The following is a 27,801-nucleotide window of genomic DNA, read 5'->3' as shown; positions in this document are numbered from 1 at the left end:
GCTATTCTGCTCTTTTACTTCATCGTTTTTTCCATTCGCTTTACCTACTATATGTTCGAGAGCATGTTTCGGAGTCTCTTCTGACATCCATTTTGGTTTTGCTTTCTTTCCTGTCTTTTTAATGACCTCTTGATTTCTTCATCTATGATGTCCTTGATGTCATCACACAACTTGTCTGATATTTGGTCATTAGTGTTCAATGTGTCAAATCTGTTCTTGAGATGGTCTCTAAATTCAGATGGGATATACTCAAGGTTGTATGTTGGCTTTTGTGGACTTGTTCTAGTTTTCTTCAACTTCAGTTTGAACTTGCATACGAGCAACTGATGATCTGTTCGCAATCAGCCACTGGCATTGTTCTGACTGATGGTATTGAGCTTCTTCATTGCCTCTTCCATAGATGTAGTTGATTTGATTTCTGTTTATTCCATCTGACAGGGTCCACTTGTATAGTTACCATTTATGTTGTTGTAAAAAGGTATTTGCAATAAATAAGTAGCTGGTCTTGCAAATTTCTACCATGCGATCTCTGGCATTGTTTCTATTACTGAGATCATACTTTCCAACTACCAATCCTTCTTTGTTTACAACTTTCACGTTCCAGTAATTATCAATTGCATGCTTGATCAACTTCAGTCTGCAGAAATTGGTACAAAATCTTTAATTTCTTCATTTTTGGCATTAGTGGTTGGTGTGTAAATTTGAGTAATAGTCTTATTAACTAGCTTTCCTTGCGGGTGTATGGATGTTATCTTATCACTGACAGTGTTGTACTTCAGAAATAAGCTTGAAATGTTCTTTTTGACAATAAATGTGATGCCATTCTTCTTCAATTTGTCATTTCTGGCATAGTAGACAATATGATTGTCTAAGTCAAAATGGCATATATTAGTCCATTTAAACTCACTAATGCCTAGGATTTCAATCTTTATGTGTTCCATCTCATTTTTGATGACTTCCAGTTTTCCTAGATTCATACTTCATACCTTCCATGCTCTGATTATTAACGGATGTTTGCAGCCATTCTCATTTTGAGTCATACCACATAAGCAAATGAATGTCATGAAAGCTTTACTACATCCACATCATTAATGTCAACTCTACTTTGAATGAGGCAGCTCCTTCCCAATCATATTTTGAGTGCCTTCCTGCACTATATCAGATGATGTTCCACTGCTATTCATAAGGTTTTCACTGGCCAATTTTTTTAGAAGTAGATTGCCAAGTCCTTCCTAGGTTTTCTTAGCCTGGAAATGCTGCTAAAACCTGTCTATCACGGGTGATCCTGCTGGTATTTGAAATACTGGTGGCATAGCTTCCAGCATCATAGCAACATGCAAGCCACCACAGTACAACAAACTGACAGAAGATTGGTGGTATGTATATAACTAGCATTACCTGTCATATGGTATCTATATGCATATGCATTGTAAGCCTATATATGTAAATATATATGGATTTACAATAAACATTAATATATATTGCTCTGTTTATATGTGTATAAGTATCATATGTTAGAAAAACAAAATTACTGAGATTATTTTATATATTACAGGTAAATGTATGAATTTTATATATGCATATACATATATTGTTTTGTTTTGTTTTCCAGTGAGCCTAGATGGTGCAATGATTAAGTGCTTGACTGATAAACAAAAGGTTAAGGTTCAAACCCACCTAGTGGCTCCACTGGACAAAGACCCGGCAATCTGCTTTCAAAAAGATTACAGCCTAGGAAACCCTATGGGGCAGTTTTACTCTGTCACTTGGGGTCACTATAAGTCAAAATTGACTCAGCAACACACAATAAAAAAAAAAAAAAAGCTTGCATATGGAAGTTTTTTTCCAAAAGCACTCTTAACTACTCAAATTATTCGGAAATGAATCCTGAAGCAAGTTCATGATGACAAATATTATAGGAAAATCATTCACAAGGCTGAAAAAGTTATCTATAACTTCATTTATACATTACATTACTTAACAAGGGTAGAAATATTTTAAGCCCTTAAAGACGCAAATGCTGTATAACATCTCTTGCATGCAGTTATTTTTGTCCTGATTTATTCTACTCCCAGGTGATGTGAATACAGGGTTAATGTCATGAAATGTAAATCAAAGTGATTGAATTGAATAAATATATCAATCTAAGAGATGTTCATCTTTTATGTGTGATGAGCTTGCTTGATTATAATCCATTCACAAACCTACATAAACCTCAAGAGAGTTTTGGGATTAAAACTTAATTTAACACTTGGCAAAGAAATGTCTTGGGCTCTTTAGAGAAAAGGTCTAAAGTAAATGCAAAGAAAGGATTACAGATCAGTCAAAGCTACGCTTTATATTTTTCCCTCTAGAGAATAAAAAATGGAATTATTTTATTAAACAAGAAAAGGTTTATTTATTACATTATCAATTAGTTATTTTTGCTCAATAAATACTGAATACTAAATTCCAGTTCTGATGTACTATGATGCTGTTTTATAGAAAAAATTGAGGCACAGATTAACCAGTTTCATAAGAGTTCCCAAAATATCTTTACAAAACCGACACCAAATCATTTAGATTCCAGAGTGAACAATGGAATATTTTAAGAAGAAATGACAGTCATATTTCTTTCTTTTTTTTTTTTTTTTGGCATCCCTAGGTGGACACAATGTTCAAGGTAGACATTCTTTACTGTTGTTGTTATTAGGTCCCATTGAGGTGGTTCTGACTCATAGAGACCTATGTACAACAGAACAAAACGCTGCCTGGTCCTACGCTATCCTCACAGTCATTGTTATGTTTGAGACTATTCTTGAAGCCATTGTGTCAATCCATCTTGTCGAGGGTCTTACTGTTTTTCACTGACCCTCTACTTTAACAAGCATGATATCCTTTTCCAGGGACTGGTCCCTCCTGATAACATGTCCAGAGTATGTGAGACGGAGTCTTGCCATCCTTGCTTCTAAGGAGCATTCTGGTTGTACTTCTTCCAAGACAGACTTGTTCATTCTTCTGGAAGTTCATGGTAAATTCAATATTCTTTGCCAATATCATAATTAAAAGGCAGAAACTTTCCTTCGGTCTTCCTTACTCATTGCCCAGCTTTAGCATGCATATGAAACCATTGAAAACATCATGGCTTGAGTCAGGTGCATCTTAGTCCTCAAAGTAACATCTTTGCTTTTCAACACTTAAAAAAGGTCTTTTGCAGCAGATTTGCCCAATGCAATGCGTCTTTTGGTTTCTTGACTGCGGCTTCCATGGGTGTTGATTGTGGATCCAAGTAAAATGAAATCCTTGACAACTCCAATCTTTTCTCCATTTATCATGATGTTGCTTATTGGTAAAAAAAAAAAAAAAAAAAAAACCCATTGCCGTCGAGCCAATTCCAAATCATAGTGACCCTATATTGGTCCAGTTGTTAGGATTTTTGCTTTCTTTATGTTATAGTGTAGCCCATAGTGACTGCTTTAGTCTTTGATCTTTATGAGTAAGTGCTTCAAGACCTCTGCACTTTTAGCAAACAAGGTTGTGTCATCTGCATAACAGGTTGTTAACGAGCCTTCCTCTAATCCTGATGCCCTGTTTTTCTTCATATAGTTCAGCTTCTCATCTTATTTGCTCATCATAGAGATTGAATAAATACGGTGAAAGGATACAACCATGACACACACCTTTTCCAATTTTAAACCACTCAGTATTCCCGTGTTCTGTTCGAATGACTACCTCTTTGTCTATGTACAAGCTCCACATGGGCACAATTAAGTGTTCTGAAATTCCTATTTTTCGCAATATTACCCATAATTTGTTAATGACCCATACAGTCAAATCTCTTTGCATAGTCAATAAAACACAAATAAACATCTTTCTGGGATGCTCTGCTTTCAGCCAAGATCAATCTGACATCAGCCGTGATATCCCTTGTTCCTCATCCTCTTCTGAATCTGGCTTGAATTTCTGGCAGTTCCCTGTCGATGTACTGCAGCAACCGTTTTGAATGATCTTCAGCAAAAATTTACTTTGTGTGATATTGATAGGGTTGGATACTTTCTGCATTCTGATGGATCACCTTTCTTTGGAACATGTACAAATATTGATCTCTTCCAACTGATTGGTGTCATGGATTGAATTGCATTCCTAAAAATATGTGTCGACTTGGCTAGGCCATGATTCCCAGTATTATGTTATTGTCCACCATTTTGTCATCTTATGTGATTATCATATGTGTTATAAATTCTATTTCTATGATGTTAATGAGGTAGAATTGGAGGAAGTTACATAAATGAGGCAGAACTCAATCTACAAGATTAGGTTGTGTTTTAAGCCAATCTCTTTTGAGATACAAAAGAGAAAAGTGAGCAGAGAGACAGGGGGACCTCATACCACCAAGAAACAAAAGCCAAGAGAATAGCTTGTCCTTTGGACTTGGAGTCCCTGTGCTGAGAAGCTCCTAGACCAAGGAAGATTGATGATAAGGACCTTCCCTCAGAACCAACAGAGAGGGAAAGCCTTCCACTGGAGCTGGGACCTTGAATTTTGACTTCTAGCATCCTAAACTGTGAGAGAATAAATTTCTCTTTGTTAAAGCCATTCACTCGTGGTATTTTTGTAATAGCAGCACTAGAAAACTAAGATTGTTGGCCAGATAGCTGTCTTTCAACTTTCTTGGCATAGACGAGTGAGTACTTCCAGTGTTGCATCTGTTTGTTAAAATATCTCAATTGGTATTCCGTCAATTCCTGGAGCCTTGTTTTTCAGCAATGCCCTCAGTGCAGCTTGGACTTCTTCCTTCAGTACCATCAGTTCTTGACCATATGCTACCTCCTGAAATGGTTGAAAGTTGGCCAGTTCTTTTTGGGACAGTGACTCTGTGTATTCCTTCTATCTTCTTTTGAAGCTTCTTGCATAAGATAAACTAGTTTCACGTTATAAAATCACTGTATATATTTGCCTTTTTGAAGCCATTTCTTAAATTATTAAGGCAAGAACTGACCTTTATATATAAAGGTCACATTTATTTAGTCATCCAACTTCTACAATCTATATTTTGCATACTATGCTCAGTGGCATTATATATGAGAATGCGTAAAACATTGCTCTCAAGAAATAAGCATATTATTATTTTAATATTAGTCATTGTAATATTTCCATATCTAAAGTGGAAAACTGTTCAACTTCATTATGTTATTGCAGTATTTGTTTCCATAGCAACTCTTCACTTCACAGTGTTACTAATCATAGACTCACAGCAATGGAGCATATCTTGGGAAGCATGTAATAGAATGCTCTCATTGTTTAATTAAGAAATTGAGATCCAGAATCTCAGACTCACTGACTTACCCACAGTTAGCCCAGTAGTGTCAGAGCAAGAAATATAAGGTAGGTCTTCTAATCCCCATTCCGGGATTCTTTCAATTATACTGTACTGTCTCCCACTGTTCTAAATAAATAACACTAAAATTACACAAACACACGTACACAAACACACCCCATATATACACTGATGAATGGAGATCCAGATATCCAAGTGGTTTTATTAAGTCCACCTTTTTTAAAAGTCAACCATTTTGAATTTCTATTCAAAACCCTTTTGAATTTTTATTCATTAAGACCCAACCTTGTATGAATTTTCAGGATTACAAATAAAAATGTTATTGTCATTTTCTGTTGTTATTCTGGCATGATAATGCAAGATAACTTGTTGGCTGTGAATATGGGCCATCAAAACAATTGCTTAAAAAGAGAAAAAAACATTATCAAACAATTGTTTTGCCTTTTTAAGGTCTCAAACTGCTTTGTAGAAATTTCCATTAATTTTACTTACAGTATCTATTTTAGGAATTTAGAAATATAGCAAAAAAAAATCAAAGATATAAAGAAAATCTTTAACCAGTGATACCTAGGCCAAATACTTTATTCTTTTAATTTGTTAACCACCATAATAACAAGGAAAACAAAACACTATAAGAAAAAGTAATTCTTTTTAATCAGAAATTTATCTATAAGTAACAGATTCCAGACTCTAGACCTGTGCTGTTCAATATAGTAGCCATTAGCAACATTTGAAATGTGGCTGTCTGAATTGAGATGTGCAGTAAGTGTAAAATACATAGTTTATTTTGAATACAGTGCAAAAAAAAAATTGTAAAATATCTCAATAATTTTATACTGATTATATGTTGAAATGGTGATATGTATATAGAGCGTTAAATAAGACATATTATTGAAATTAATGTTACCTGATCCTTTGTACTGATTAAAAAATATTTTACTTTTGTTATCGTTGAGAAAATACATAGCAAAACATACACCTATTCGATAATTTCTACATGTACAATTCAGTGACTTTGATTACATTTTTCAAGTTGTGTAACCATTGTCAACCTCATTTTCAGAGTAATTCCTCCTCCAATAACAGAAACACACTGTACCCTAAGTTTCCTATCTAATCTTTTGAGTTGCTGTTGTCAATTTGATCCCATATAGACAGATCTTAAAAGAATACAATGTTCAAGGCAGACATTGTTTAGTAGTTAAGCTAAACTACTGTTTGGTTTTAAGATTTCAGGTGATATTTTTGGTTTAAAGTGTAAGGTTTAAGAATTATCTCAGGGCAATATTTCCAGAGGTTCATCCAGCCTCCATGGCTTCATAAAATCTAGATTCCATGAGAATTTAAAATCCCACTCTTCATTTTCCCCCTTTTGATGATTTCAATGGGACTTCCCAGTTAAGTGACCTAATAACGTGTTCAGTGCTTCTGTTCTACCTCCTAGTTCATTGAGTAGTGCCTGGGGTCTTAAAAGCTTGCAAGCAGGCATTCCAGATGCAACAGTTGGTCTCTAGTCACCTAGAGCAACAGAGGAAGGAGAGTCTGGAATAGAAGGAGGATTTGGAATGTGTGGTTAATTGTCATGAACAATTGCCTCCTTTGCCACGAGACTAAAAGAACTGGATGGTGCCCAGATACCATTACTGAACATTTTGATTAAAGAGTCTTTTTTTTTTTTTTATTTTAATGTGACTACTAGAAAAGACATATGTGGCTTGTATTTGTGGCTCCCATTATATTTCCATTGCTCAGCACTAGTCTAGACCATTCGCTTGCTAATTCTCCTATCAGAAATATTTCATTTCCCAGTTTCCTCAAGCCTAGAACCTACCCTACTTTATCAAATGCGACCTTCTCCTTGAACCTTTTTCTGACTTCTCCCATCAGAAAGTGATTTCTCCTTCTGTAAACTTCAATAGCATCTTTATGCTCATCCTGTCCATTCTATCCTGCCTGCATTGCTAGGATATAAATAATTGGTAAGTGGAGTCCATGTTTTATGCATGTTTGTGAACTGCACAACAACCATCATGGAGCTTTAGTAAAGCATCAGTAAACTTTTATTAGTCAAGTAGGCAAATAAATTTATATGTAGTAAATATATTCACAGTTCTCTTTGTTCAGACAAAGCCATTTTGAGAGATCATCATTTTTTGAAACAGGCCTATGACTTAGAAAGAGAATACATACCAGTTGACTCTCAGATATTGTAGAGGATGGTGAGGAGAGATTTGCCTGCAAAATATAAACATGCTGCTCATTAAATGAAATTCATACTGTAGTAAAATAATATATCTATGTTTTTAAGTACAGCATTCTCCAGATTACAAAAAGGTTCCATTCCTAAGTCTGTCTTAAGTCGAATTTGTATGTAAAGTGGATCAGTTAGATACAGCGCATATCTAGTGTCAGTTAGTCAAATGTTTGTCTTACTGTATAGTATATAGCATACCTTTCTGTGCATAAAAAAAACATTAAAGAAACACTTCCAGATATACTAAAACATCTTTAACATAATAATACAGTGATAATAATAATAATGTTTTGATACGCATCACAAAGTAACTCCCGTTTGTTATTATGAACCATGGTATGTATCTCGATTTTTTAATACAATAGCCTTTACAGCCATTGGGTTGTAACTATGGGTTGTATGTAAGTCAGATGTTCGTAACCCAGGGACTGCGATATTCTGAAGTTCTTTTATTATTAAAGTAATCTCATGTTGGGATTTTGAAGAAATATAGAAAAGTGTAAAGGTAAAAATATCATCATGCCAACAACAAAAAAATGACTTTCAACATTTTTGGTACATTGCCTTACAATGTATTTCCTATGCATTTAATTCAGTTCACATAATAGTTTAAATGATTTGTTATATTATGCCTTTCTTCGTATTTTTTACCATAAATAATATCAGATGATATCAAAAATTCTTCATTTCATAGTATTTCATTCTTTGTATTCTTTGTATTTTACTTAAACTTATCAGCATTGTTAAATATATATATTTACTTACAACAAATTGATAAAAATAATAGATTTTTCCTATAAGTATCTTTATTTAAAAGGAAAAGCAAAGATTTCATGATTTGGGAACGGAAATGATTTGGTTTTTAAGATTATTTTAAAGAGTGGGTTAATATTGTTTCTATATCCTTGGTTCTTGTATTTTAATCCACTCACCTGAACTTGATTTTCTTCATACTGAAGTAAATGCTTTGGTAGTTTTTTTGGACCTTACTGTATCAGACATTGAAAATGTTTTTATCTGTGCTCACTCTTGAATGAGAGTTCAAATGGACATAGAATTCTAGCCTACTGTTGATTATATCTCAGTATTTTGAAGATATTACCCCACTGGCTCTGGCTTCTGTTACTGCTATCGGTCTAAATGGCATAAAGCTGGTGGATCATGTGCCTTCACATTTGGTTAGCATTTAAGATTTTTCTCCTTGATGTGCCTGGGGGTGGAATTTTTTTTTTATTATTTATCGTTTGTAAGACTTGGTACATCCCTTTATGCTGAGTGCACATATCTTGCTTCAATTCTGGAAAATTCTCAGTGAATATCTCTTCAAATATTTCTTTTTTCCCCAATATACATAATCTCTTCTTATAGAACTTCTATTAAACATATGTTGGGCCTTCTCGACCCCTTCCCCATTTCTCGTAAACTCCCTTTCCTTTTATCTCTTTATGCTGCGCTCCAGATGGGTTTCATATGTAAGCCTAACAGACAACTTTCTTCTCAACTGTATGTTAACACATTTAACATGGCAATTGAATTTTAAATTTTAATGACTTTATTTTTCACTTCTAGAAATTCTATTTGGTTCTTTTTCAAATCTTGTCTTATAATATCTATAACTCTTTAAGCATTTTAAATATAGTTATTTTATAGTTCTTTTCAGAATTTTCTATTATCCTCCACGGCAAAATCTTCTATTGATTGTGTTCTGTCCATCATGTCTACACCCCGTGTTGTTGTTTACTCATTTCATTTTTAATTTTGAGCTAATCTTCATTTGGAGTAATTTTGGTGTTGATTTCTACAGGTATCCCCAAAGCTCTGAGTTGTGAAACTATCCCTACAATGTATTTCACAATGGCCTTTGTGGGGCCCTTGGAGTTTAACTGGTTCCAGACTAGTTTTCATTTTATTTTCTCTTCCTGATATTCCTAAACTTCAAGGGTGCAGATCCCCACATCTTCAAGTTCCAGAGGCTTAGATTCCTAATTTTTCACAGATGACTCTTTTTCCACCTAAGAGTATAGAGTGGGAATGGTCAAAAGTTTACCTTCTTTTTTTCTATTCTGTACTTCATAGTCAATGTGGCCTCCTAGGCTCCTGGCTTTATGTAAAGGATTCCTTACTGCTCTTAGTGTTGTCATGGATAAAAAGTTAAAACTCCAGCAGCTGGCTCCTAGCACCTAAGTTCTGATGAATCTCAATTCCACCAGGGCTTTAGCTCCTCTTAACACTCTGGTTTGGAGTGCCTTCACAGTATTTCCAATTGCCTCATATGCAAATGAAAGCTGGACTATGTAAAGGAAGGCCAAAGAAGAACCGACACATTGAATTGTCGTGTTGGTGAAGAATATTGAATATACCATGGACTGCCAGAGAATGAACTAATTAGTCTTAGAGGAAATAAAACCAGAATGCTCCTTAGAAGTCAGGATGGCAAGACTTTGTCTTGTTTACTTTGGACATGTCATCAGAAAAGACCAATTTCTAGAAAAGGGCATCATGTTTGGTAAAATAGAGGGTCAGGGAAAAAGAGGGCAACACTCAACGAGATGAATTGACACAACAGCTACAACAGACTCAAACATATCAATGTTTGTGAGGATGGCACAGGACTGGACAATGTTTTGTTCTCTTATACATAAGGTCACTATGAGTTGGAAACAACTAGACAGAAATTAATAACAACACTTCCTTTCTGGCACCAAGAGATTTCTCTTTTTTTTTTTTTTTAGGTTTGGTTATATCCATTTTAATAGTTAAGTTTTATCAAGCATTTCTGCAGTTAGGTGGGAGGTTAAGCTTCCACCTCAGCTCAGCTTGTGACTTTAACAGGAAGGCTCAACACACAGATACATAATTATGAGTATGTGTGGTTAAAATATGACAAAATGTCTTCCTAATATATTTCTAAAGGAGCCCTGGTGGTGCAGTGGTTCAAACCCACCAGCTGCTACACAGGAGAAAGATGTGGTAGTCTGCTTCCATAAAAGATTTACAGCCATGGAAATCCTATGGGGCAGTTCAGCTCTGTCCTATAGGGTCGCTATGAGTCGGGATTGACTCAACTGCAGTGAGTTTGGTTTGGTTTGGAATATATTTCTATTCTTTTTGAAATCTCAAGTATTTTCAGAGCTTATTATAGATGCATCAATGTTGTTTTTACTCTCTGGAAGATGAATGATAACTAAAAACTTATTTTGTTCTTATGGTATCACCAAGTATGTAGGCGTGTGAATCACCAAACATAATAACAAGGCACCTACAATCCTCCTCACACCGTGTCCCACCTTGTTTGCTTTTGGTTTCTTGACTCATGCTATCCTTCACAGGCACTGTCACTGCTTTCTGACATTCCTGGTTGCTTTACAGCAGCAAGATGTCTTGGCTAAGTGCTCTCATCTCTAATAACTGCAGGCCAGGTTATATGCACTAAGGTTTATGGCTATTCTGTGCTGCAGAAAATTGTTTTCCAGAATGTCATCACAGTGTTTTCCCACTTTACCTAGAGTTTGGTTTTTAGCCTCATGATGTAATGTTGGTAATAATAGTGATTTCTTCTAAAATCTTAGTTTTTCTTTTTAATGAATGCTTGGCATCATGGATTTAATAGTGTCCCCAAAAAATATTTGTCAACTTGGCTAGGTCATGACTCCCTTGTATGATTGTATGATTGTCTACCATTTTATCATCTGATATGATTTCCCTATATATTGTAAATCCTATCACTATGATTCAATAAGATGGATTAGTGGCATTTATATTGATGAGGTCTACAAGATTAGATAGTGTCTTAAGCCAATCACTTTTGAGATATAAAAGAGAGAAGCAAGCAGACAGACATGGAGACCTCATACCAACAAGAAAGCAGTGCTGGGACCAAAGCACATGAGGTTCCTGTACTGAGATGCTCCCAGACCAAGGGAAGATTGATGACAAGGGCCTTCCTCCAGAGCCAAGACAGAGAGAAAGCCTTCCCCTGGAGCTGATGCCCTGAATTTGGACTTACTTGATTTTGAGAGAATAAATTCTTCTTTGTTAAGGCTGTCCACTGTGGTATTTCTGTTTTAGCAGCACTAGATGACTAAGACAGAATTTGGTGCCAGGAGTGGGGTGCTGCTCTAACAGATACCTAGAATGTGGAAGCTGTTTTGAAACTGATTGGATAGAGGACTGGCAGCAGCAAAGGAATGGCAGCAGAAGACTGGAAGCAGCAGAAAACCAGCAGCAGCAGATAGTCAGCAGCAGCAGAACAAAGAGACCAGAGCCAGACAGCTGTGGAGCCAACCCATGGAGCAAGAGGGCTTAGTGCTTGTGCGCAGGACCCTTCCTGGTAGAGTAGGGTGCGTCTGGGTACTTATTAGTAGAGCTAGGCTTGCTGACCCGCAGAGTGAGAGAGCTGAGTACTTTCCAGCCAAAGTTTACTAGTGGAGTGGGGTGCCTCCAGGTGCTTATTGGTGGAGCTACAGAGCTTTGGAACACTTGCTCCAGCAAGGCAGATGCAGGCGTGAGACCCAAAGGGCTGAGAGGCCAAGGAACCAGGAAGCAAAAGCTGAAGAGACAAGTAACACAGGAAGTCAAGCTGCCTCAGTCTCAAAAGGTATGGCCTGGACCTCTGGGGTATCAAAGGGTGGACCCACGGTCTCTAGTGTTTCTAAGGGTGGAGTTGCCACTCAGACAGACTAGGAGAATGGTGCACCTAAAGCCGAGGGTGTAGAGTTGCCATCAGGTGGAGCTGAAGCCCAGGGCTGAGAGGACTCCACTTGGAATCCAGAGAGTGTGGTGAATATCTAGAGTCTGGAGGACAGGGCTACTGTGTAAATTGTCTCAGAGAACAGAGGATTATTTTCAAGCCTTGATGGCCAATGTAATGTGTTCTGCTAACTTGCTTGGTGACTGTTATGCCTACTTTCTCTCCAACTTCTCCCATTTGTAATGGAAATGTCTAGCTTGTGCTTGTTCTGCCATTGTACTTTGGATGCAGATAACTTGTCTTCTGGATTTCACGGATGAAGAGGAATTTTTGGATTTTGGACTTCGAATTGAATAAGACTTTTGGTATGATACCATGGGGTGAATATGTTTTACATGTGTCAAGGGCGTGAATTTGGGGGGACCAAAGGGTGGAATGTCATGGATTGAATTGTCTCGCAAAAATCTCTATCAAGTTGACTAGGTCATGATTCCCTTGTATGACTGTATGATTGTCTACCATTTTATCATCTGATGTGATTTCCCTATATGTTGTTAATTGTATCACTATGATATAAGATGATGGATTAGCAGCAATTATATTGATGAGGTCTATAAGATTAGGTAGTGTCTTAAGCCAACCTCTTTTGAGATATAAAAGAAAGAAGCAAGCAGACAGACATGGGGGCCTCGTACCAACATGAAAGCAGTGCCAGGAGCAGAGCACGTGCTTTGGACCTGAGGTTCATGTGCTGAGATGCTCCCAGACCCAAGGAAGACTGATGACAAGGACCTTCCTCCAGAGCCAACAGAGAGGAAGACTTCCCCTGGAGCTGACACCCTGAATTTGGACTTTCAGCCTACTGGACTGTGAGAGAATAAATCTCTCTTTGCTAAAGCCATCCACTTGTGGTATTTCTGCTGTAGTAGCATTAGATGACCAAGACACTTGGTTATTACAATAATGAGAGAATTCTCTATGAATTTCCTAAGTTAAATGAATAGTTTCTGTGAAATATGCTACACTAATGTGAATATCTTGACCGAAATAAAATTTGGCTAATGTTTTATCTCAATAATTACAGGAAAGAAGAGGTTATATCTTTAAAATACAGAATTTGCACAATTTAACTATACTACTTTTTTTAATAACTAATCAATGTATTGTGCTAGATAATGCTATTATTTAGGCTAAAAAGACAGTGCTCAAGCAAATATATTAAATTAGGGAAAACATAAAAATCTTTGTGTTCAATCTTCCTAAGTCCCAATCATAGAACTATTTCTTTATTGGGAATCGTGACATAACAATCAGATGCTTTAGACAACCCCAGCATATTTTTTTTCCATCTTAAATACTTCATTTCATTTTTATGAGAGACAAATTTTAGAGAAAGGATCAAATTAAATGTGAACCCCCAGAGTTGAGTGCATATTTCTAAAGGTAATTGTGGATCTTTCCCAAAGAGCAAGAATAATGGCTTGTTCGTATTGTCTCTAAAATAGCCACGTTCTTTCAACCAACAACCCAACCAATAAAATGCTTTGAGAGGCCTCCCTATGCTTTCCTAATAAAGGTTAACATTGTTTATTAAATGTGCCATCTATAGTTACATTATCAACGTTGTAGCAATTACTTTTCCAAACAATGAGGAAATTTTAAGTTGGGAGAACTGAGGTTGGAACAGCAGAAGGTGGGAGGAGGATGCTACATTTGAACACCTGCCAAACGGTCATTTAATCTGAAGTGGAGAAACAACTTGAGATACCTAAAAATAAACTTAGAACTGGATTTGAACAACATTACATTTTTTGGTCATTTGCATCTAGCCATATTAATAATGTCTATGAAGAACATTATTTGAAATAAATATAAGAATGGCTCTTGTGTGAAACAAAATCACATAAACTATGCTCTCTAGCTCTTGACATAATTTAAAATATGAAAGAAAGAAAAGTGAGAAAGATGTGTGAGGGGGTGTGTGTGAGAGAGAGAGAGAAAGAGAAGGAAAGAGAGAAGGGGAATTTTAGCCATTATATAATTAAAATTTTTTTAACTAACAGATTAGTAAAAAAAAAAATTGTAAAAGACAAAACTTGTTTTTTCGAGTGAAATCTGTTAAAGAATTAGGTTATGTGAGAAGTGAAAGAGTGAAAGACTAAGGAAAGAAATGAGAATTTTAAATACACTGCAAAATCAATTACAACCCAAAGCCACCACTTATGCCAAACCAGCTTTGGAGAAACACACTTTCCTCTCCCAAGGAATGATGCCTGAGGCATAGAAAATACATAAAATGAGCTTCTTAATTGTTGTCTAGAGTTGCTTTCTCTTATAATCTCTGTAGATTTCCCCTATTCTCGACAACCATTCTTTTGCCTTACATCACTCTAGCAGACAACTTCTTGGGAAATTGGGACAAAATCAAGCTGTAGCTTAAAAAAAATCATCCAATGGGTTTCTTTATCCTTCTGCACTCTGTAGTCCTACTTTTGCCATGCTCTTATCTCTTTCAGCAGTCACGTCCCTCCCACCTGAATATACATCAGTTTCAACATTGTTAAGATGCTTTGCTTCTATCCTTTCTCTGTTGAAACTGTCTTTAGTCTTCTTTTCTCAAGGTTCAAAGAGCTCTAATCAGCAATAATGTATTAATTCTGTTATTTCTTCCAGCCAAGGCTGATCTACTGGTAGGCAGAAAGACAACAATCAAAACATTAATTCAGCACCTAAAAATCACTGAGCACTGAGTTTGGCATTGAGATGATACAAACTCAGAAAATGATAACTCATTGTCTTACCCCTAACCTAGAGAGTCTTTGGGTTATGTGCACATAGGCACTACTCTCAGAAGAATGGATTCCATGATGAGCATCTTAGACACCACGTCCATGAGGACATATTATGAAGCATTTTATCCTCTTTGCTTTACGCTGTTTATTCTTACTATCTGTATACCTTACCCCATATAAGTATCTCATTAAATGCCATTTTCTAAGTTTATAATATGCCTCCAAAAGATATAAATATAAAAGGCAGATTTGGAGGTACTTAAAAAGTTCAGTGTTTTAAGCTTGATTCCAGCTGACCATGAACATAATTGTTAGACAGAATGAGTGGGCATAGGTGACCAGTGATAGCCATAGTTTATATGTACAAATGAGAGAATCAAAAGTCAAGTCAAGGGGAAGTTTGGTTGAAATATGGCATCTTTGCATTTGATGAGAAGGTTTATAATGGTGATGAGAAGGGTACAAGGCATAAGGGAAGTCTCCTTCAATCTCTTGCTTTTTTGCCTCATTTAGCAGGGCCCACCAGCCAACTTCCATTCCTTCCTTGTCCCTTTTCACACACACATACTTCAGAAATATTTCTAAACAATGAAGAAAAGAAGGAAATGAGAAAGACTGGAATTTCTTGCTTAAATTACCCACAGCTGTTCTTATAACCCATCCATCTCCCTTGGAGGCAGATGTGAACTTACAGTTGGATTTCAATCACCTATTACCTAAGATCTATGACTACATTAGTACTCATGCCCTCTGAAACACTCCAGTTGTACATTTCCAAGAGTAACAACAAAGGGAATGAGTAAGTTGGCTAAATTGGGGATGAACTTTGTGTGAACATCAGTATTCTTAATAAGGTTTGACACATTATTCGACATATTGTGATAATTTGGAAGAAATATGCTTCCATTGTAGTGATATTTTTGTGTCCCTAAAGCTCATTAAAATGAGATCTTATCTATGTACCACATACTATTCTATAAGCCTGTCTCTGCTATTTCCCTGGCACTTAAAAATAACATGTCAAATGTAGAAAGTTTATTAAATAAACTGTCATCAATAGAATGTGATTCAAACTAAGGGCTTTTTGGTAAATTAGTAATAGGCCCAAATACCTGCCCTATTTTCTGAAGTTTTTTTTTATTAAGAACACATACTGTGGTTTTGAATTATATAAATGAAATAAATTCATACTGGTAGCAGTTAAATGAAATAGAATAAATATTTATAAAGGCAAGTGTAACACAAAGAAAAAATGATGCCTCCCTCCGAAGATGATAGACAGTGAAAACAGAATGAAATAGAAAATTTATTCTTTTACATAGGAGGTAAGAAACTGTTTAAAAATTGGTGCATGAGAAATAATTCCTCATACTCTATGATAAATTATAAGTTAATTTACATATAAACATGTGATTTAAAGCCTTGAAAATATAGTAAAACATACCACTTTACATGTTAATATTGTCAAATATGAAATTATTCATTCAAAGTTTAGACTGAAGATTAATGGACATGAAGAAATAATTTACATCTATTTTTTTTTATATTCAAAGTATAAATACTAATGGAGGAAATATTTAAAGAGCACAAATTATTACCAGCTCCTATAGGTACAGACTTGGAAACCCTGGTGGTGTAGTGATTAAGAGTTCGGCTGCTAACCAGAGGGTCAGCAGTTCAAATCCACCAGGCAATCCTTGGAAACCCTATGGGACAGTTCTACCCTGTCCTATAGGGTGGCTATGAGTTGGAATTGACTCAATGGCAACAGGTTTGGTTTTGGGGGGTTTGGTAGGTACAGAGGAGTGTTAATGGCAAAGGCTTTGACATAAGGAAGACCTGGGTAGGATTTTGCCTAGCTCTGTGACTTCTGAGGCTCTGTTTCCTCCTATGTAAAATGAATGTGTAATAATAATACCTACCTCATAGGGTTTAATAAGGTTTAAAGCTTATTTTCAACATAAGAATTCAAAACATTAGTCACTATTATTCTTGTTGATGTTAACATCCGTCAAAAATAATAAAGTGAAATATAGAGAATGAGTTAATCTAATCAACTGGCAACAGGTCATTAGCCTGGTTTCATTTTTACTACACTTAAGGGAACTTCTATTAAATTATTTAAAAATAGACTGCAATTCAGGGACACTATAAATTGAGGCAAACCTTAACTGTAATTAGTTTAAATTAATGGTGTTTTACTGGATCTGGTCCATTGTAAAATACACTGTTTGTGCAATAAAGAATCAAAGAAGTAAATGAATTATTTTGCACTGATTTTTATTTTTTTATGGAGAAAATAATCAATCCTAGACCAAAGTCCCCATAAAGAGGAATTAGTGAAACAATTTCTTGTTATTTTATTAAACTGTTGTAATCATCCCAGGAAAATTACAAATCCTATAAGCATTCTCAGAGCCCTGGTGGCACAGTGGTTAAGAGCTCAGCTACTAACCAAAAGGTCAGCAGTTCAAATCCACCAGCCACTCCTTGGAAACCCTCTGGGGCAGTTCTACTCTGTCCTATAGGGTCGCAATGAGTCAGAACCAAGACGACGGCACCTAGTAACAACATGAGCATTCCAATATATCAAAAATAACGACTTTGTTTGTTTCAACACCAACCAGTTCTTTGGCCAGCTCTCTTGTAATTTCTACAAAAAAAGCATTTTTGCTTATTTTACTGTTTAATTGTTTACTATCCTGAATATATGCTTGTCTTTGTCTTTACCATTCTCACCCTAGTAACTCCTCAGTGACAGGTATAGGGCAGACAATAAGTATTTGCTGAATCAAAGAACAAAAGTGAAAAGGTGAATAGTAGAGCCAGATAATACTGGTCAGTCTTCCTACTAATCATAACCAATAGAGTATACACTGAGCTTTTAAAAAGGACCCAAAATAGAAAATAGGGATTTTTGGTGGGTGATGCTAATTTCTTGGGGAGATCCTCAACTGTAACAACACTCTTTTTCTCTTGACTCTAACTTAAGTCTTCCCTTTGTTCAACCTCCTCTGTGGAGCAGGAGTGGGTAAAGTGCATGATCCCTGCTTCTGAACCTAACCCAAGAATCTCTACACACGGAGTCCCAGCAGGTATACACGGCAAAATGCCTAGCTTCTTGAAAGGTTTGAAGAGAAATGGTGGGAAATTGCAATATTCCATAGGTTTCTCAGATTTGCTTTTGAGTGTTCACGGGAAAGAAGGGGAGAATATGGTGCGAGATTGATTAATTAAGAGAACACAACTCACAATGCGAGACATCCCATAGTTGAGCCAATAGGAATGTTAGAATTTCTAGAAGAAAAATATTATAACGTCCTTCTTCTAAAAAAAAGTTAAAACTTATTATATTTAAGACAGATTATTCACATAAAATCTAGCATAAAGCTGAAGTGGACTTCTGCTCTAAAATTTGATTTTTCCCCGAACTAAAAGATGTAATAACTGCAGCAGGATATTACAAGAGTGAATTATCTATGAGTTGGCAGCAAGGAACTGGTTTTCCACCTTCCATTGTAAGATTATCCCACATATTCTTCCAGATGATATGGACAAATCTGAGATGTTGCAAACAACAATTCAAATGTCGTGTTGTAAGAAAGTGAAAAAACAAAGCTTCTTACTCAAAAAACCAAATTTAATCAAGGTCGAGAATCATATCTGAATCAGAGTTTATATTCGTTATAGAATGTACCAAACCTGTTGGATGATTCAGTGTTAATTTTAAATGATTCAAATGTGCTCACAAACTTACGGTGGGGGCGGGGAATTAAACGACTTTAATTAACTCTGGTAACCGATAGAAAACAAAGAATAGCTTGAAAAAAAAGCTTGAAGTAATATCTAATTATGAAGTTTTAAGGAGCACCTCTGGAATCATTCCGATCACTATCAAATGAATCACCCCAGGGTGGAAGATGTAGGTGGAGGCATCGGCCATGCACACCATAGTGCAAATTAGTCAACTCTGAGGCACTTCGGTGGAAGGTAGGACTAGATAAGAAAGGAAGGTAGTTGAAAGAATTTGTAGTTACTTTTGGGGCGGGGAGGGGACTGGCTCTTGTAAAATATATTTACCACAAAGGGTAGAGAAAAATCTTTAGGGAAATTTCCTTTTTTTTTGGTACCCAGATGAAGGATCAAGAAATTCAGTAAATCATGGTACTTCTAGTCTTCCAAAGACAGATAGAAGGAGAAGAAGGGAGAGGGAGTGGATGAAGGCAAAAGCGAAGGAAAAAAGGAAAAGAAAAGCAATAACTATGATTTTTTTAAGCAATTCCTGTGTCAGACATGACATCAAGGGCTCTTCATACATTATCTCGTATAAACCTTACAGTAACCCAGTGAGAAGCTTATTAATACTCCCAATTTATAAGCAAGAAAACTAAAGCACAGATAAGTGATTTTTCCAGAATCAGACAGAATGCAGAAGTGCTATGATTTAAACTTGATTCCAGCCTACTTAAAGCCTCCACTCTTTTAAGTACTATTCCAAATAGGTTCTAAGAACTTTTCTAAGTAGTGTTCCTATTCACATTGCCTCATCATTTCCTCAGCAATTAGGCTTAGTTTATTATCTTCCCTAAAACCAAAAAAAAAAAAAAACCAAACCCGTTGCGCCATTGAGTTGATTCTGACTCATAGCGACCCTATAGGACAGAGTAGAACTGCCCCATAGAGCTTCCAAGGAACGTCTGGTGGATTCGAACTGCCAACCTTTTGGTTAGCAGCCGTAGCACTTAACAACTACACCACCAGGGTTTCCATTATCTGCCTTAGGGAGATTCAAATAAAGGCAAAAATATAAAAATTGCAATAAGGAGATTCACAAAATAAACAACTATTTACTTTCAATGACAATGACCAAAATGACATACTAGGAAATATAATGCCTTATTTAAAAGGAAAAGTTTATTAGCTTGTTTCACACTGAAAACTGAATATCTGCTTAGGAGACAATGTTGTTTCTGTTAGAATATGTTAGTCAGAAACAGAAGTTCACTACGTGACTGACAATGATGTTATTAGGTGAATGCAGAGTAGGTTGGGATGTGTGTGTGTGTGTGTGTGTCTAGGACAACTCCTAGTATAGCCAGGTTCCCATAATTGTTTGTTGCTCCTAAGTGGAAACTGACCCACTTGCTAAATAATTTACATGCAGAAAAGACAAAGTAGTCAAAGTCAACAAAACTGGCAGTCCCATTTGAAATGGACAAATCTTAGTTTCAAACATATCAGTTGGCTGTTCTTATAATAAGCACAATAAACCATAACAAAAATGAAATCATCTAAGGTTTGACAATTAGAAAGGCAGAAAGCGTAAGATGAAGTTCTATTTAGCCACACGAATCCAACTAAATCTCACTTAAGGAATTTACTCAATAAACTTACCTAATATGTTGCCCTAGTTATTAACTGATTTTCCATACCTAGGCCAATCATAACATTCTACCCCTTTCCACTTATGAAAAAATCAATTAATTCAAATTAAATAACTATATAATTGAGTTCCCTCCAAAACATACATCTGTCCATTAAAAAAGCAGTACATATAATTGTAATGGTACTTACATATTTGGTTTCTCGACCAGCTGCTCTTGGAAGAGTTGTAGGCATCTGTATGAAAATAAAAATAATTTTACTGGTGAGATAATAAAGAAAATACTAAAGAATTCAACTTCTTGGGTAAGCGTTCATCTTTTTCCCTATTGCAACTTTCTAGCCATTACTCCCTTTTTTCTATAAAATCCTCTGTTCCTTTAAAAATCATTTCATGGAAATACCACTTTAATTTTCTTTTCTTAGTACTCTCTATCAGCTTCCTGACAATTTTCCTTTGTTTACTGATGATGTTAACTCATGGATCACAATTTTTCCTTCATCCAATTCCTTTCGTGACTTTTGGTAATGTTAAAATTCACATGGACGTCTCTATCCTCTCAACTGCTAGAGCTGCTCAACTCTGAAGATATTCTTGTCCACCCTGCTTCAACCATCCACTCCCATGACCATTCCTAGACTTTGCCTTCATCAATAAAATCCAAAACCTCTGAAATTTCTATTTGAAACATCCTACCCATAGAACTCTACTTCCTATCTACCAGCTTCATTTCTTAAGTACCCGCATGTAACATTTCCTCTTTTTTTTTTTTTTTCTTTTAGCAGCTTAAAACACCAGATGCTTATTATTTCACAGTTGTTGACGATCAGGAAACCAAAAGTGGCTTAGCATAGATGGTTCTGGCTCAGAGTCTCTCATGAGTTTACAGACCAGACATCACCTGGGGACCTGGCACTACAGTCATATACAGTCAACTGGGGCTGGAGAATACTCTGCAAGCTCACTCGCAAGATTGTTTATAAGATTCAGTTCCTAGCTGGACTGAGGCTTCTATTCCTTGCTACATGAGTCTCACCATAAGGCGTCTAACAACAGAGTAAGAGATCCAAGAAAGAGAGAGAAAAGAGGTGTCCAAGACGGAACCGCAGTCATTTATAATCCAAACATCTCTTCTTCTATACCATGAACCATTTCTTCATCCTCATTGGGATTTTCAAACTATTGACCTTCACCAGCTGCATTCTCATTTTATTACCCCTTAACTTTCACAGATTTCATGTTCTTACTCATTTGAATATCTTCCATTCTCTTGCCTCTCTCTATAATATAACAAACTCATCAGAAAAAAAAATAACCCTAAATGGACCTTTCCATTCCTTTACTCCATACTTATACCTAAGAAGCATTTCACATGGCTGGGAAATTCACTCATCCAGCTAATGATTTTATATTAAATTTATGATTATCAATCTCAAGTAAACACTCAATTCTGTCTGATAATCCCCCAATTTTTCTCTTGTAGGCCCACTTTCACACTTTCTGAGATGAGGTAGTCATTTCTTTAATTCAATTATTCAACAAGTGTTTGTTAGGTATGTACAGTGTGATATACATGTGTGCTTGTGTATATATATAAATATATACATACACACACATATGTATATATATATACATACACACACATCCATTCTTGATTTAAAATGTAAAAAAAAAGGCCTCACAGACTTCATCAAAACAATAAAGAGCATCTATGAAATACCTATAGCTAACATCACACTTAATACTGAAAGCTTTCTTCCCATAACCATGAACAAGACAAAACTGTCTGCTTTCACCATTCATATTCAGCATTGTACTGGTGGCTCTAGCTAATGCAATCAGGCAAAAAAAAAAAAAATAAGTAACAAGAATTCAGATAAGAATGGAAGAAGAAATACGGTCTTCATGATGACAACATGATCACTCTCAGTGTAGAAATCTGATGGAATATACTTAAAAAGCCACTAGAAGCAATGAGTTTATTAAGGCTGTAAACAGAAAATCGATATAAAAAGTTAATTATGTTTCTGTAGACAATCAGAAATTGAAATTTAAAAAAAACACCACCATTTACAATAACATCAAAAATAAGAACTAGGGATACATCCAAAAAAAGAAGTGCAAGATCATATATGGTCCAACCATTCCACTCTTAGGTAAAATGACAGCATATTTTCATACAAAGCCTTATTTTAAAATGTTCTTAACAGCTCTATTAGTAATAATTCCAACCTGGAAATAATCCAATTATCCATCAGCTGGTTAAGAGGCAAATAAATTATGGCACATCCATAAAATGGAATACTACTCAGCAAAAAAAAAGAAATGAATTATGGGTGTGAATCTCATATGCCTTCAGTATGAAAAGCCAGACTCAAAAGACTACATTTTGTGTGCTTATGTTTATATGACCTCCTTGAAAAGGCAAAAGTATAGGAACACAAAACAGACCAGTGGAGCCCAGTACTTGGGTTGGAAGAAGGAGCACAAAAGAACTTTTTCAGTTGATAGAAATGGTTTATATCTTGAATGCAGTGGTGGTTCACATAACTATATGCTTTTGTCAAAACTCATAGAACTGTATACTAAAAAGGGTGAATTTTGCTGTACGTAAAGTTTACATCCATAAATCTAACTTAAAAAAAAACTATATAAGATATAATAAAGAACTTAACAATAGGGATTAAAGAACAGAATGGATACCGAACAAATTCTTGAACTGTAATATCAGATCAAGGAATTACCCTGAAGGAATTAAGAACTGATAAATTGAAGAAATATACAAAGGTTAAGAGATATGTAAGAAAGAAGTAAAAGTGACAAAATCAGTATTATTGGAGCCCAGAGAGAAAGAAACATTTGAAGAAATAATGACTAAAAATTATCCAAAATACAAGGGGAAAAAAAGATCAAAGACTTCAAATGAAAAGTCAAAGACAGTACAAATTAAGATATATAAGAAAGAAAAAAAAATGCAAATTCAGATATATTATAGGAAAAATAAGTAACATCAAAGATAGGTCAAATTCTAAAGGCTTACAGAGCCACTCTGTAAATGATAACACTGTGACAGGTGAATAAATATACAGAAAAAATACTTCACAAGTATATTGTTGAAGAAAAAGAACTTAGAAAAAAAAATATTGAATGAAAAAGACCTATCATTTTATGTCCATCCAAAATGTAATTTAAGTGAAAGGGCAAAATAAAGATATTCTCTGAGACAAAGGGAGACAGAATCTACACTGAAAGACTTTGCTGAATATATTTTTCAGCAGGACGCCACCAAGAAGAAAAATTTATTTAGGAGGAAAGTATAAATATATGAGAGGTAAGAATTTTAATAAAAAATAGATCAATAAAAAGCATAATCACAAATTCAGACTTCAATTCCAAAATTACTAAGAAATTATGTGTGCACTTGTGTGTGTGTGAAAAACAAGTCACATGAAAAGAGCACATGCAAGAAGTATTTCTACCCGTGAAATAAACAATAACACCCAAGAGGAATGTACACCTTAGAACAATCAGTTATAAGAGATCAAAAGGGCAACATTTGCCCAAAAAGCACAAAGAGGTAGAAAATCAGGATGAAAGGAAATGGGGAGCTTAGGAGGCCTAGCGAGCCTAGGACAGAAATGGGGAGAGTGCTGACACATCGTGGGGAATGAAACCAACATCACGGAGCACTTTACGTACAAACTATCGAATGGGAAGCGAATTTGCCCTGTAAACTTCCACCTAATGCACAAGAAAAAATCAGAAAAAAAATATTAAGAAGAAAAAAAGTATTTCTACTAATCCCAAGAGAGGCAATAAATCTGAGAAAAAAACTAGTAATTATCGAGAAGGGAAAAAATACAAGCATTTTGAAATATGGATGAGTGGATCCGTGCTAAGTAACTGAAAAAATAATTTGAAGGTAATAAATAGCATTTTATTACAACAAATAAAAATGTCTACATAATAACAAGAAAACATTTATTCAAAAACAACAATTAATACTCTAGTAATACTCTAAAAATCTCAAATATTCAGAATTTTCTGTCCCTCTGAGTCAAAGAAAAAGGAAAAAAAATTCAGTCAACCAAAAGAAAAAATAGTTTCACAAATAACATCTATGTAAAACTTCTTAAACTAATACTACTTTAGTCTACTTCATTTTGCACTGCTATACTTCTAAATGGCTTCGTGAATTACATAACTAATGGTTTGAGAGGAGCAATAGTTTGAGATGGAATGAGCCCCAAATTCTACATGCAGTTCCAGAAAGCTTCTTATAATGCTTACTTGTAACAACATAGTATATCATTGGCTTTAAAACTTTTTTTGAACTTGACCCACAGTAAGAAATAGATTTTACTTTACAGCCCTTTACACACATATCTATAATGTACATGTACACAAATTGAAAGAAATGTCATACAACAGTACCTACTCTTACTAGAGGATATTTTACGTTCTTATTCTATTTATAAAACACTGATTGCTAGCCACTAAATGAGTATCTTGGTTTATTATGGGCTTTGACCTGAAGTGTAAAAATCACTGGTCTAGTATATCTTACAGTTAAATAAATTATATTAAATGTGCACATACTTTGATTGTGTCAGAACCCAACAACATCTGTGTGGAACTTGAAGGAGACTCAGAAGAACACTGAAAAAAGAAAAAGGACAAGCCCATGATGCATCTACTAAAGAGGAGAGAAATGAAGAGAAGCGAAGCAAATGATTGAATTGCACATTCTAGTCTAAGGCATTACCATAGACAAGGAATCCTGTAAGACCTTATCAATGGTAGCACAGAGCTCTTCAGTTTGCTGCCTGAGCTGTGCAGGGTTACACAACTGGAAAAATTGAAACCAGGTACTGGGTTAGCAATGAGTTTTGGGATAGCACACCAAAAGCAGGGGTGATCTGAAGACATTACCTCCAAAGGTGAGCCTAATGTGCTGTCCTTGGAGACACTTTCAGTCTTGACTGGCTCATCTAGTGCCTAGTGATAAATGAAATAGTTCTCATATGAGGCTGCTAGTCAAATATGAATGTCTCTTCAAAGAAAGTCCCTATGTGCATCTTATAATTCCAGATGTGCAATGTCCTCTTCAAAGCAATCACCTCGGGGAACTATATGCAGAAATAACAATGATGTAGCTACTTCTCAAAATATTATAAAAGCCACTTTTGGAGAAATGTTTTGGAGCCAGTTTACAAGAAACGTGCAAAACAAAAATCTTTAGTAAATCATGTCTCATTTTTAATCATTTTTTTCCAAAAAGTCTTTACTAACTTATTCATTAGATTTGACCTCTAATTGTACTTAATCATATTAAAACATATATTTGCTTATTTATTGTGGTATATATCAAATATATAACTGTAGAGAATACTACAATACCTCTATACCCTCCACTGAGAATAAGAAATAAAATGCTTCAGAATAATAGGAGCTAGCTTCCTCTCCCTTTATATGAGATGTAAAAACTGTCATCGATTCTGTGTTTATCATTCACATATAAGGCTTTAATTTTTTTCAAAATGTACCAATAAATAAATAAATAAAACTCATTGTAGTCAGGTAAATTCCAACTGACAGAGAACTGATAGGACAGGGTAAAGCTGCCCCACAGGGCTTCCAAACCTGTAATCATTACAGAAGCAGACTGCCACATCCTTCTCCCACAGAGCAGGTGCTGGGGTCGAACCGCCAACCTTCCCGTTTACAGACAAATGCTTAAACTTAAACACTGCACTACTAGGGCTCCCTTTCAAGTTATAAGCATATATGTATAGGTCACTAAAAATATATATATAAAGTTGTTCAGCAATTCTTTACTTTTAAAAATATAATGTATGCTTCTGGTACTTTTTTAATTTAATATTGGTTATTGTTGTCAGGTGCCACTGAGTGGGTTCCAACTAATAACGAGCCTATGTACAAAAGAATAAAACATCCTCCCAAAAGATCCTCACAATTGTTTCTATGTTTGAGACCATTGTTGCAGACACTGTCTGTCCATGTCACCAAGGGTCCTCCTCTTTTTCCTGATCGTCTGCTTTACAGAGCATGATGTCCTTCTCCAGGGATTGGTCCCTCCTGATAACATGCCCAAAGTACCTGAGACCAAGTCTCACCATCCTCCCTTCTAAGGAGCATTCTGGCTGTACTTCCTCCAAGACAGATTTTTTTGTTCTTCTTGTAGTCCATGGTATATTATATTATTTTCCAACACCATAATTCAAAGACATCAATTCTCCTTCAGTCTTCCTTACTCTTTAACTTTCGCAAGCATATGAGGCAACTGAAAATACTACGACTTGGGTCAGGAACACCTTAGTCTCCAAGGTGACATCTTTGTTTTTGACACTTTAAAGAGGTCTTTTGCAGGACATCTGCACCATGCAATGTGTTTTTTGATTTCTTGACTGCTGCTTCCATGGGTGTTGATTGTGGATCGAAGTAAAATTAAATCCTTGACAATTTCAATAGTTTCTCTGTTTATCATGATGTTGCTTACTGGTCCAGCTGTGAGGATTTTTGTTTTATGTTGAAGTGTAATCCGCACTGAAGGCTATCATCTTTGATTTTCTTCTGTAAGCGCTTCAAGTCCTCTTCACTTTCAGCAAGTCATCTGCATATCACAGGTTGTTCATGAGTCCTCCTCCAATTCTGATGCCATGTTCTTCTTCATATAGTCCAGCTTCTCTGATAACTCACTCAGTATACAGATTGAATAAAAAAAAACAAAACCAAACCCAGTGCCATTGAGTCGATTCCAACTCATAGCGACCCTATAGGACAGAGTAGAACTGCCCCATAGAGTTTCCAAGGAGTGCCTAGCGGATTCAAATTGCCGACTCTTTGGTTAGCAGCCATAGCACTTAACCACCACGCCACCTGGGTTTCCAACAGATTGAATGAGTATGGTGAAAGGATTCAACCCTGACACACACCTTTCGTAACTTTAAACCACGCAGTATCCCCTTGTTCTATTCAATTGACTACCTCTTGGTCTATGTACAGGTTCCTCACGAGCACAATGAAGTATCCTGGAGTTCCCATTCTTTGCAAAAGTATCTATAATTTGTTAAAATCCATACAGTCAAATGCCTTTGCAGAATCAATAAAACACAGGTAAACATCTTTCTGGGCTTCTCTGCTTTCAGCTAAGATCCATCTGACATCAGCAATGGCACCCCTCATTCCACATCCTCTTCTGAATCTGGTTTGAATTTCTGGCAGTTCCCTATCGATGTACTGCTGCAACCATTTTTGAATTATCTTCAGCAAAATTTTACTGAAAAATTTTAATGATACCGTTCAATAATTTCTGCATTTTTTTGGATCATCTTTCTTTGAAAT

At 35.7% G+C, this 27,801-nt stretch overlaps 1 protein-coding gene across 7 annotated transcripts in view; it reads right to left on the bottom strand.

The window, feature by feature from the left end:
• The window catches only part of MLIP (muscular LMNA interacting protein), a 332,606-nt gene that overhangs the window by 72,371 nt on the left and 232,434 nt on the right, over positions 1-27,801 (bottom strand). For all 7 annotated transcript variants that reach the window (XM_049894527.1, XM_049894535.1, XM_049894533.1 and 4 more), the window contains 5 exons: positions 25,369-25,434; positions 25,202-25,285; positions 25,036-25,095; positions 20,628-20,672; positions 7,508-7,552 (listed from right to left, as the gene is read on the bottom strand). In XM_049894527.1, coding sequence (XP_049750484.1) covers positions 7,508-7,552; positions 20,628-20,672; positions 25,036-25,095; positions 25,202-25,285; positions 25,369-25,434 — 300 coding nt within the window. The remainder of the gene's footprint in view (positions 1-7,507; positions 7,553-20,627; positions 20,673-25,035; positions 25,096-25,201; positions 25,286-25,368; positions 25,435-27,801) is intronic.

Source organism: Elephas maximus, chromosome 1 (assembly GCF_024166365.1).
Source record: "Elephas maximus indicus isolate mEleMax1 chromosome 1, mEleMax1 primary haplotype, whole genome shotgun sequence".
Lineage (NCBI taxonomy): Eukaryota > Metazoa > Chordata > Mammalia > Proboscidea > Elephantidae > Elephas > Elephas maximus.
The sequence above is the reverse complement of the archived record's forward strand: the minus strand, read 5'-3'. Positions and strand labels throughout refer to the sequence as shown.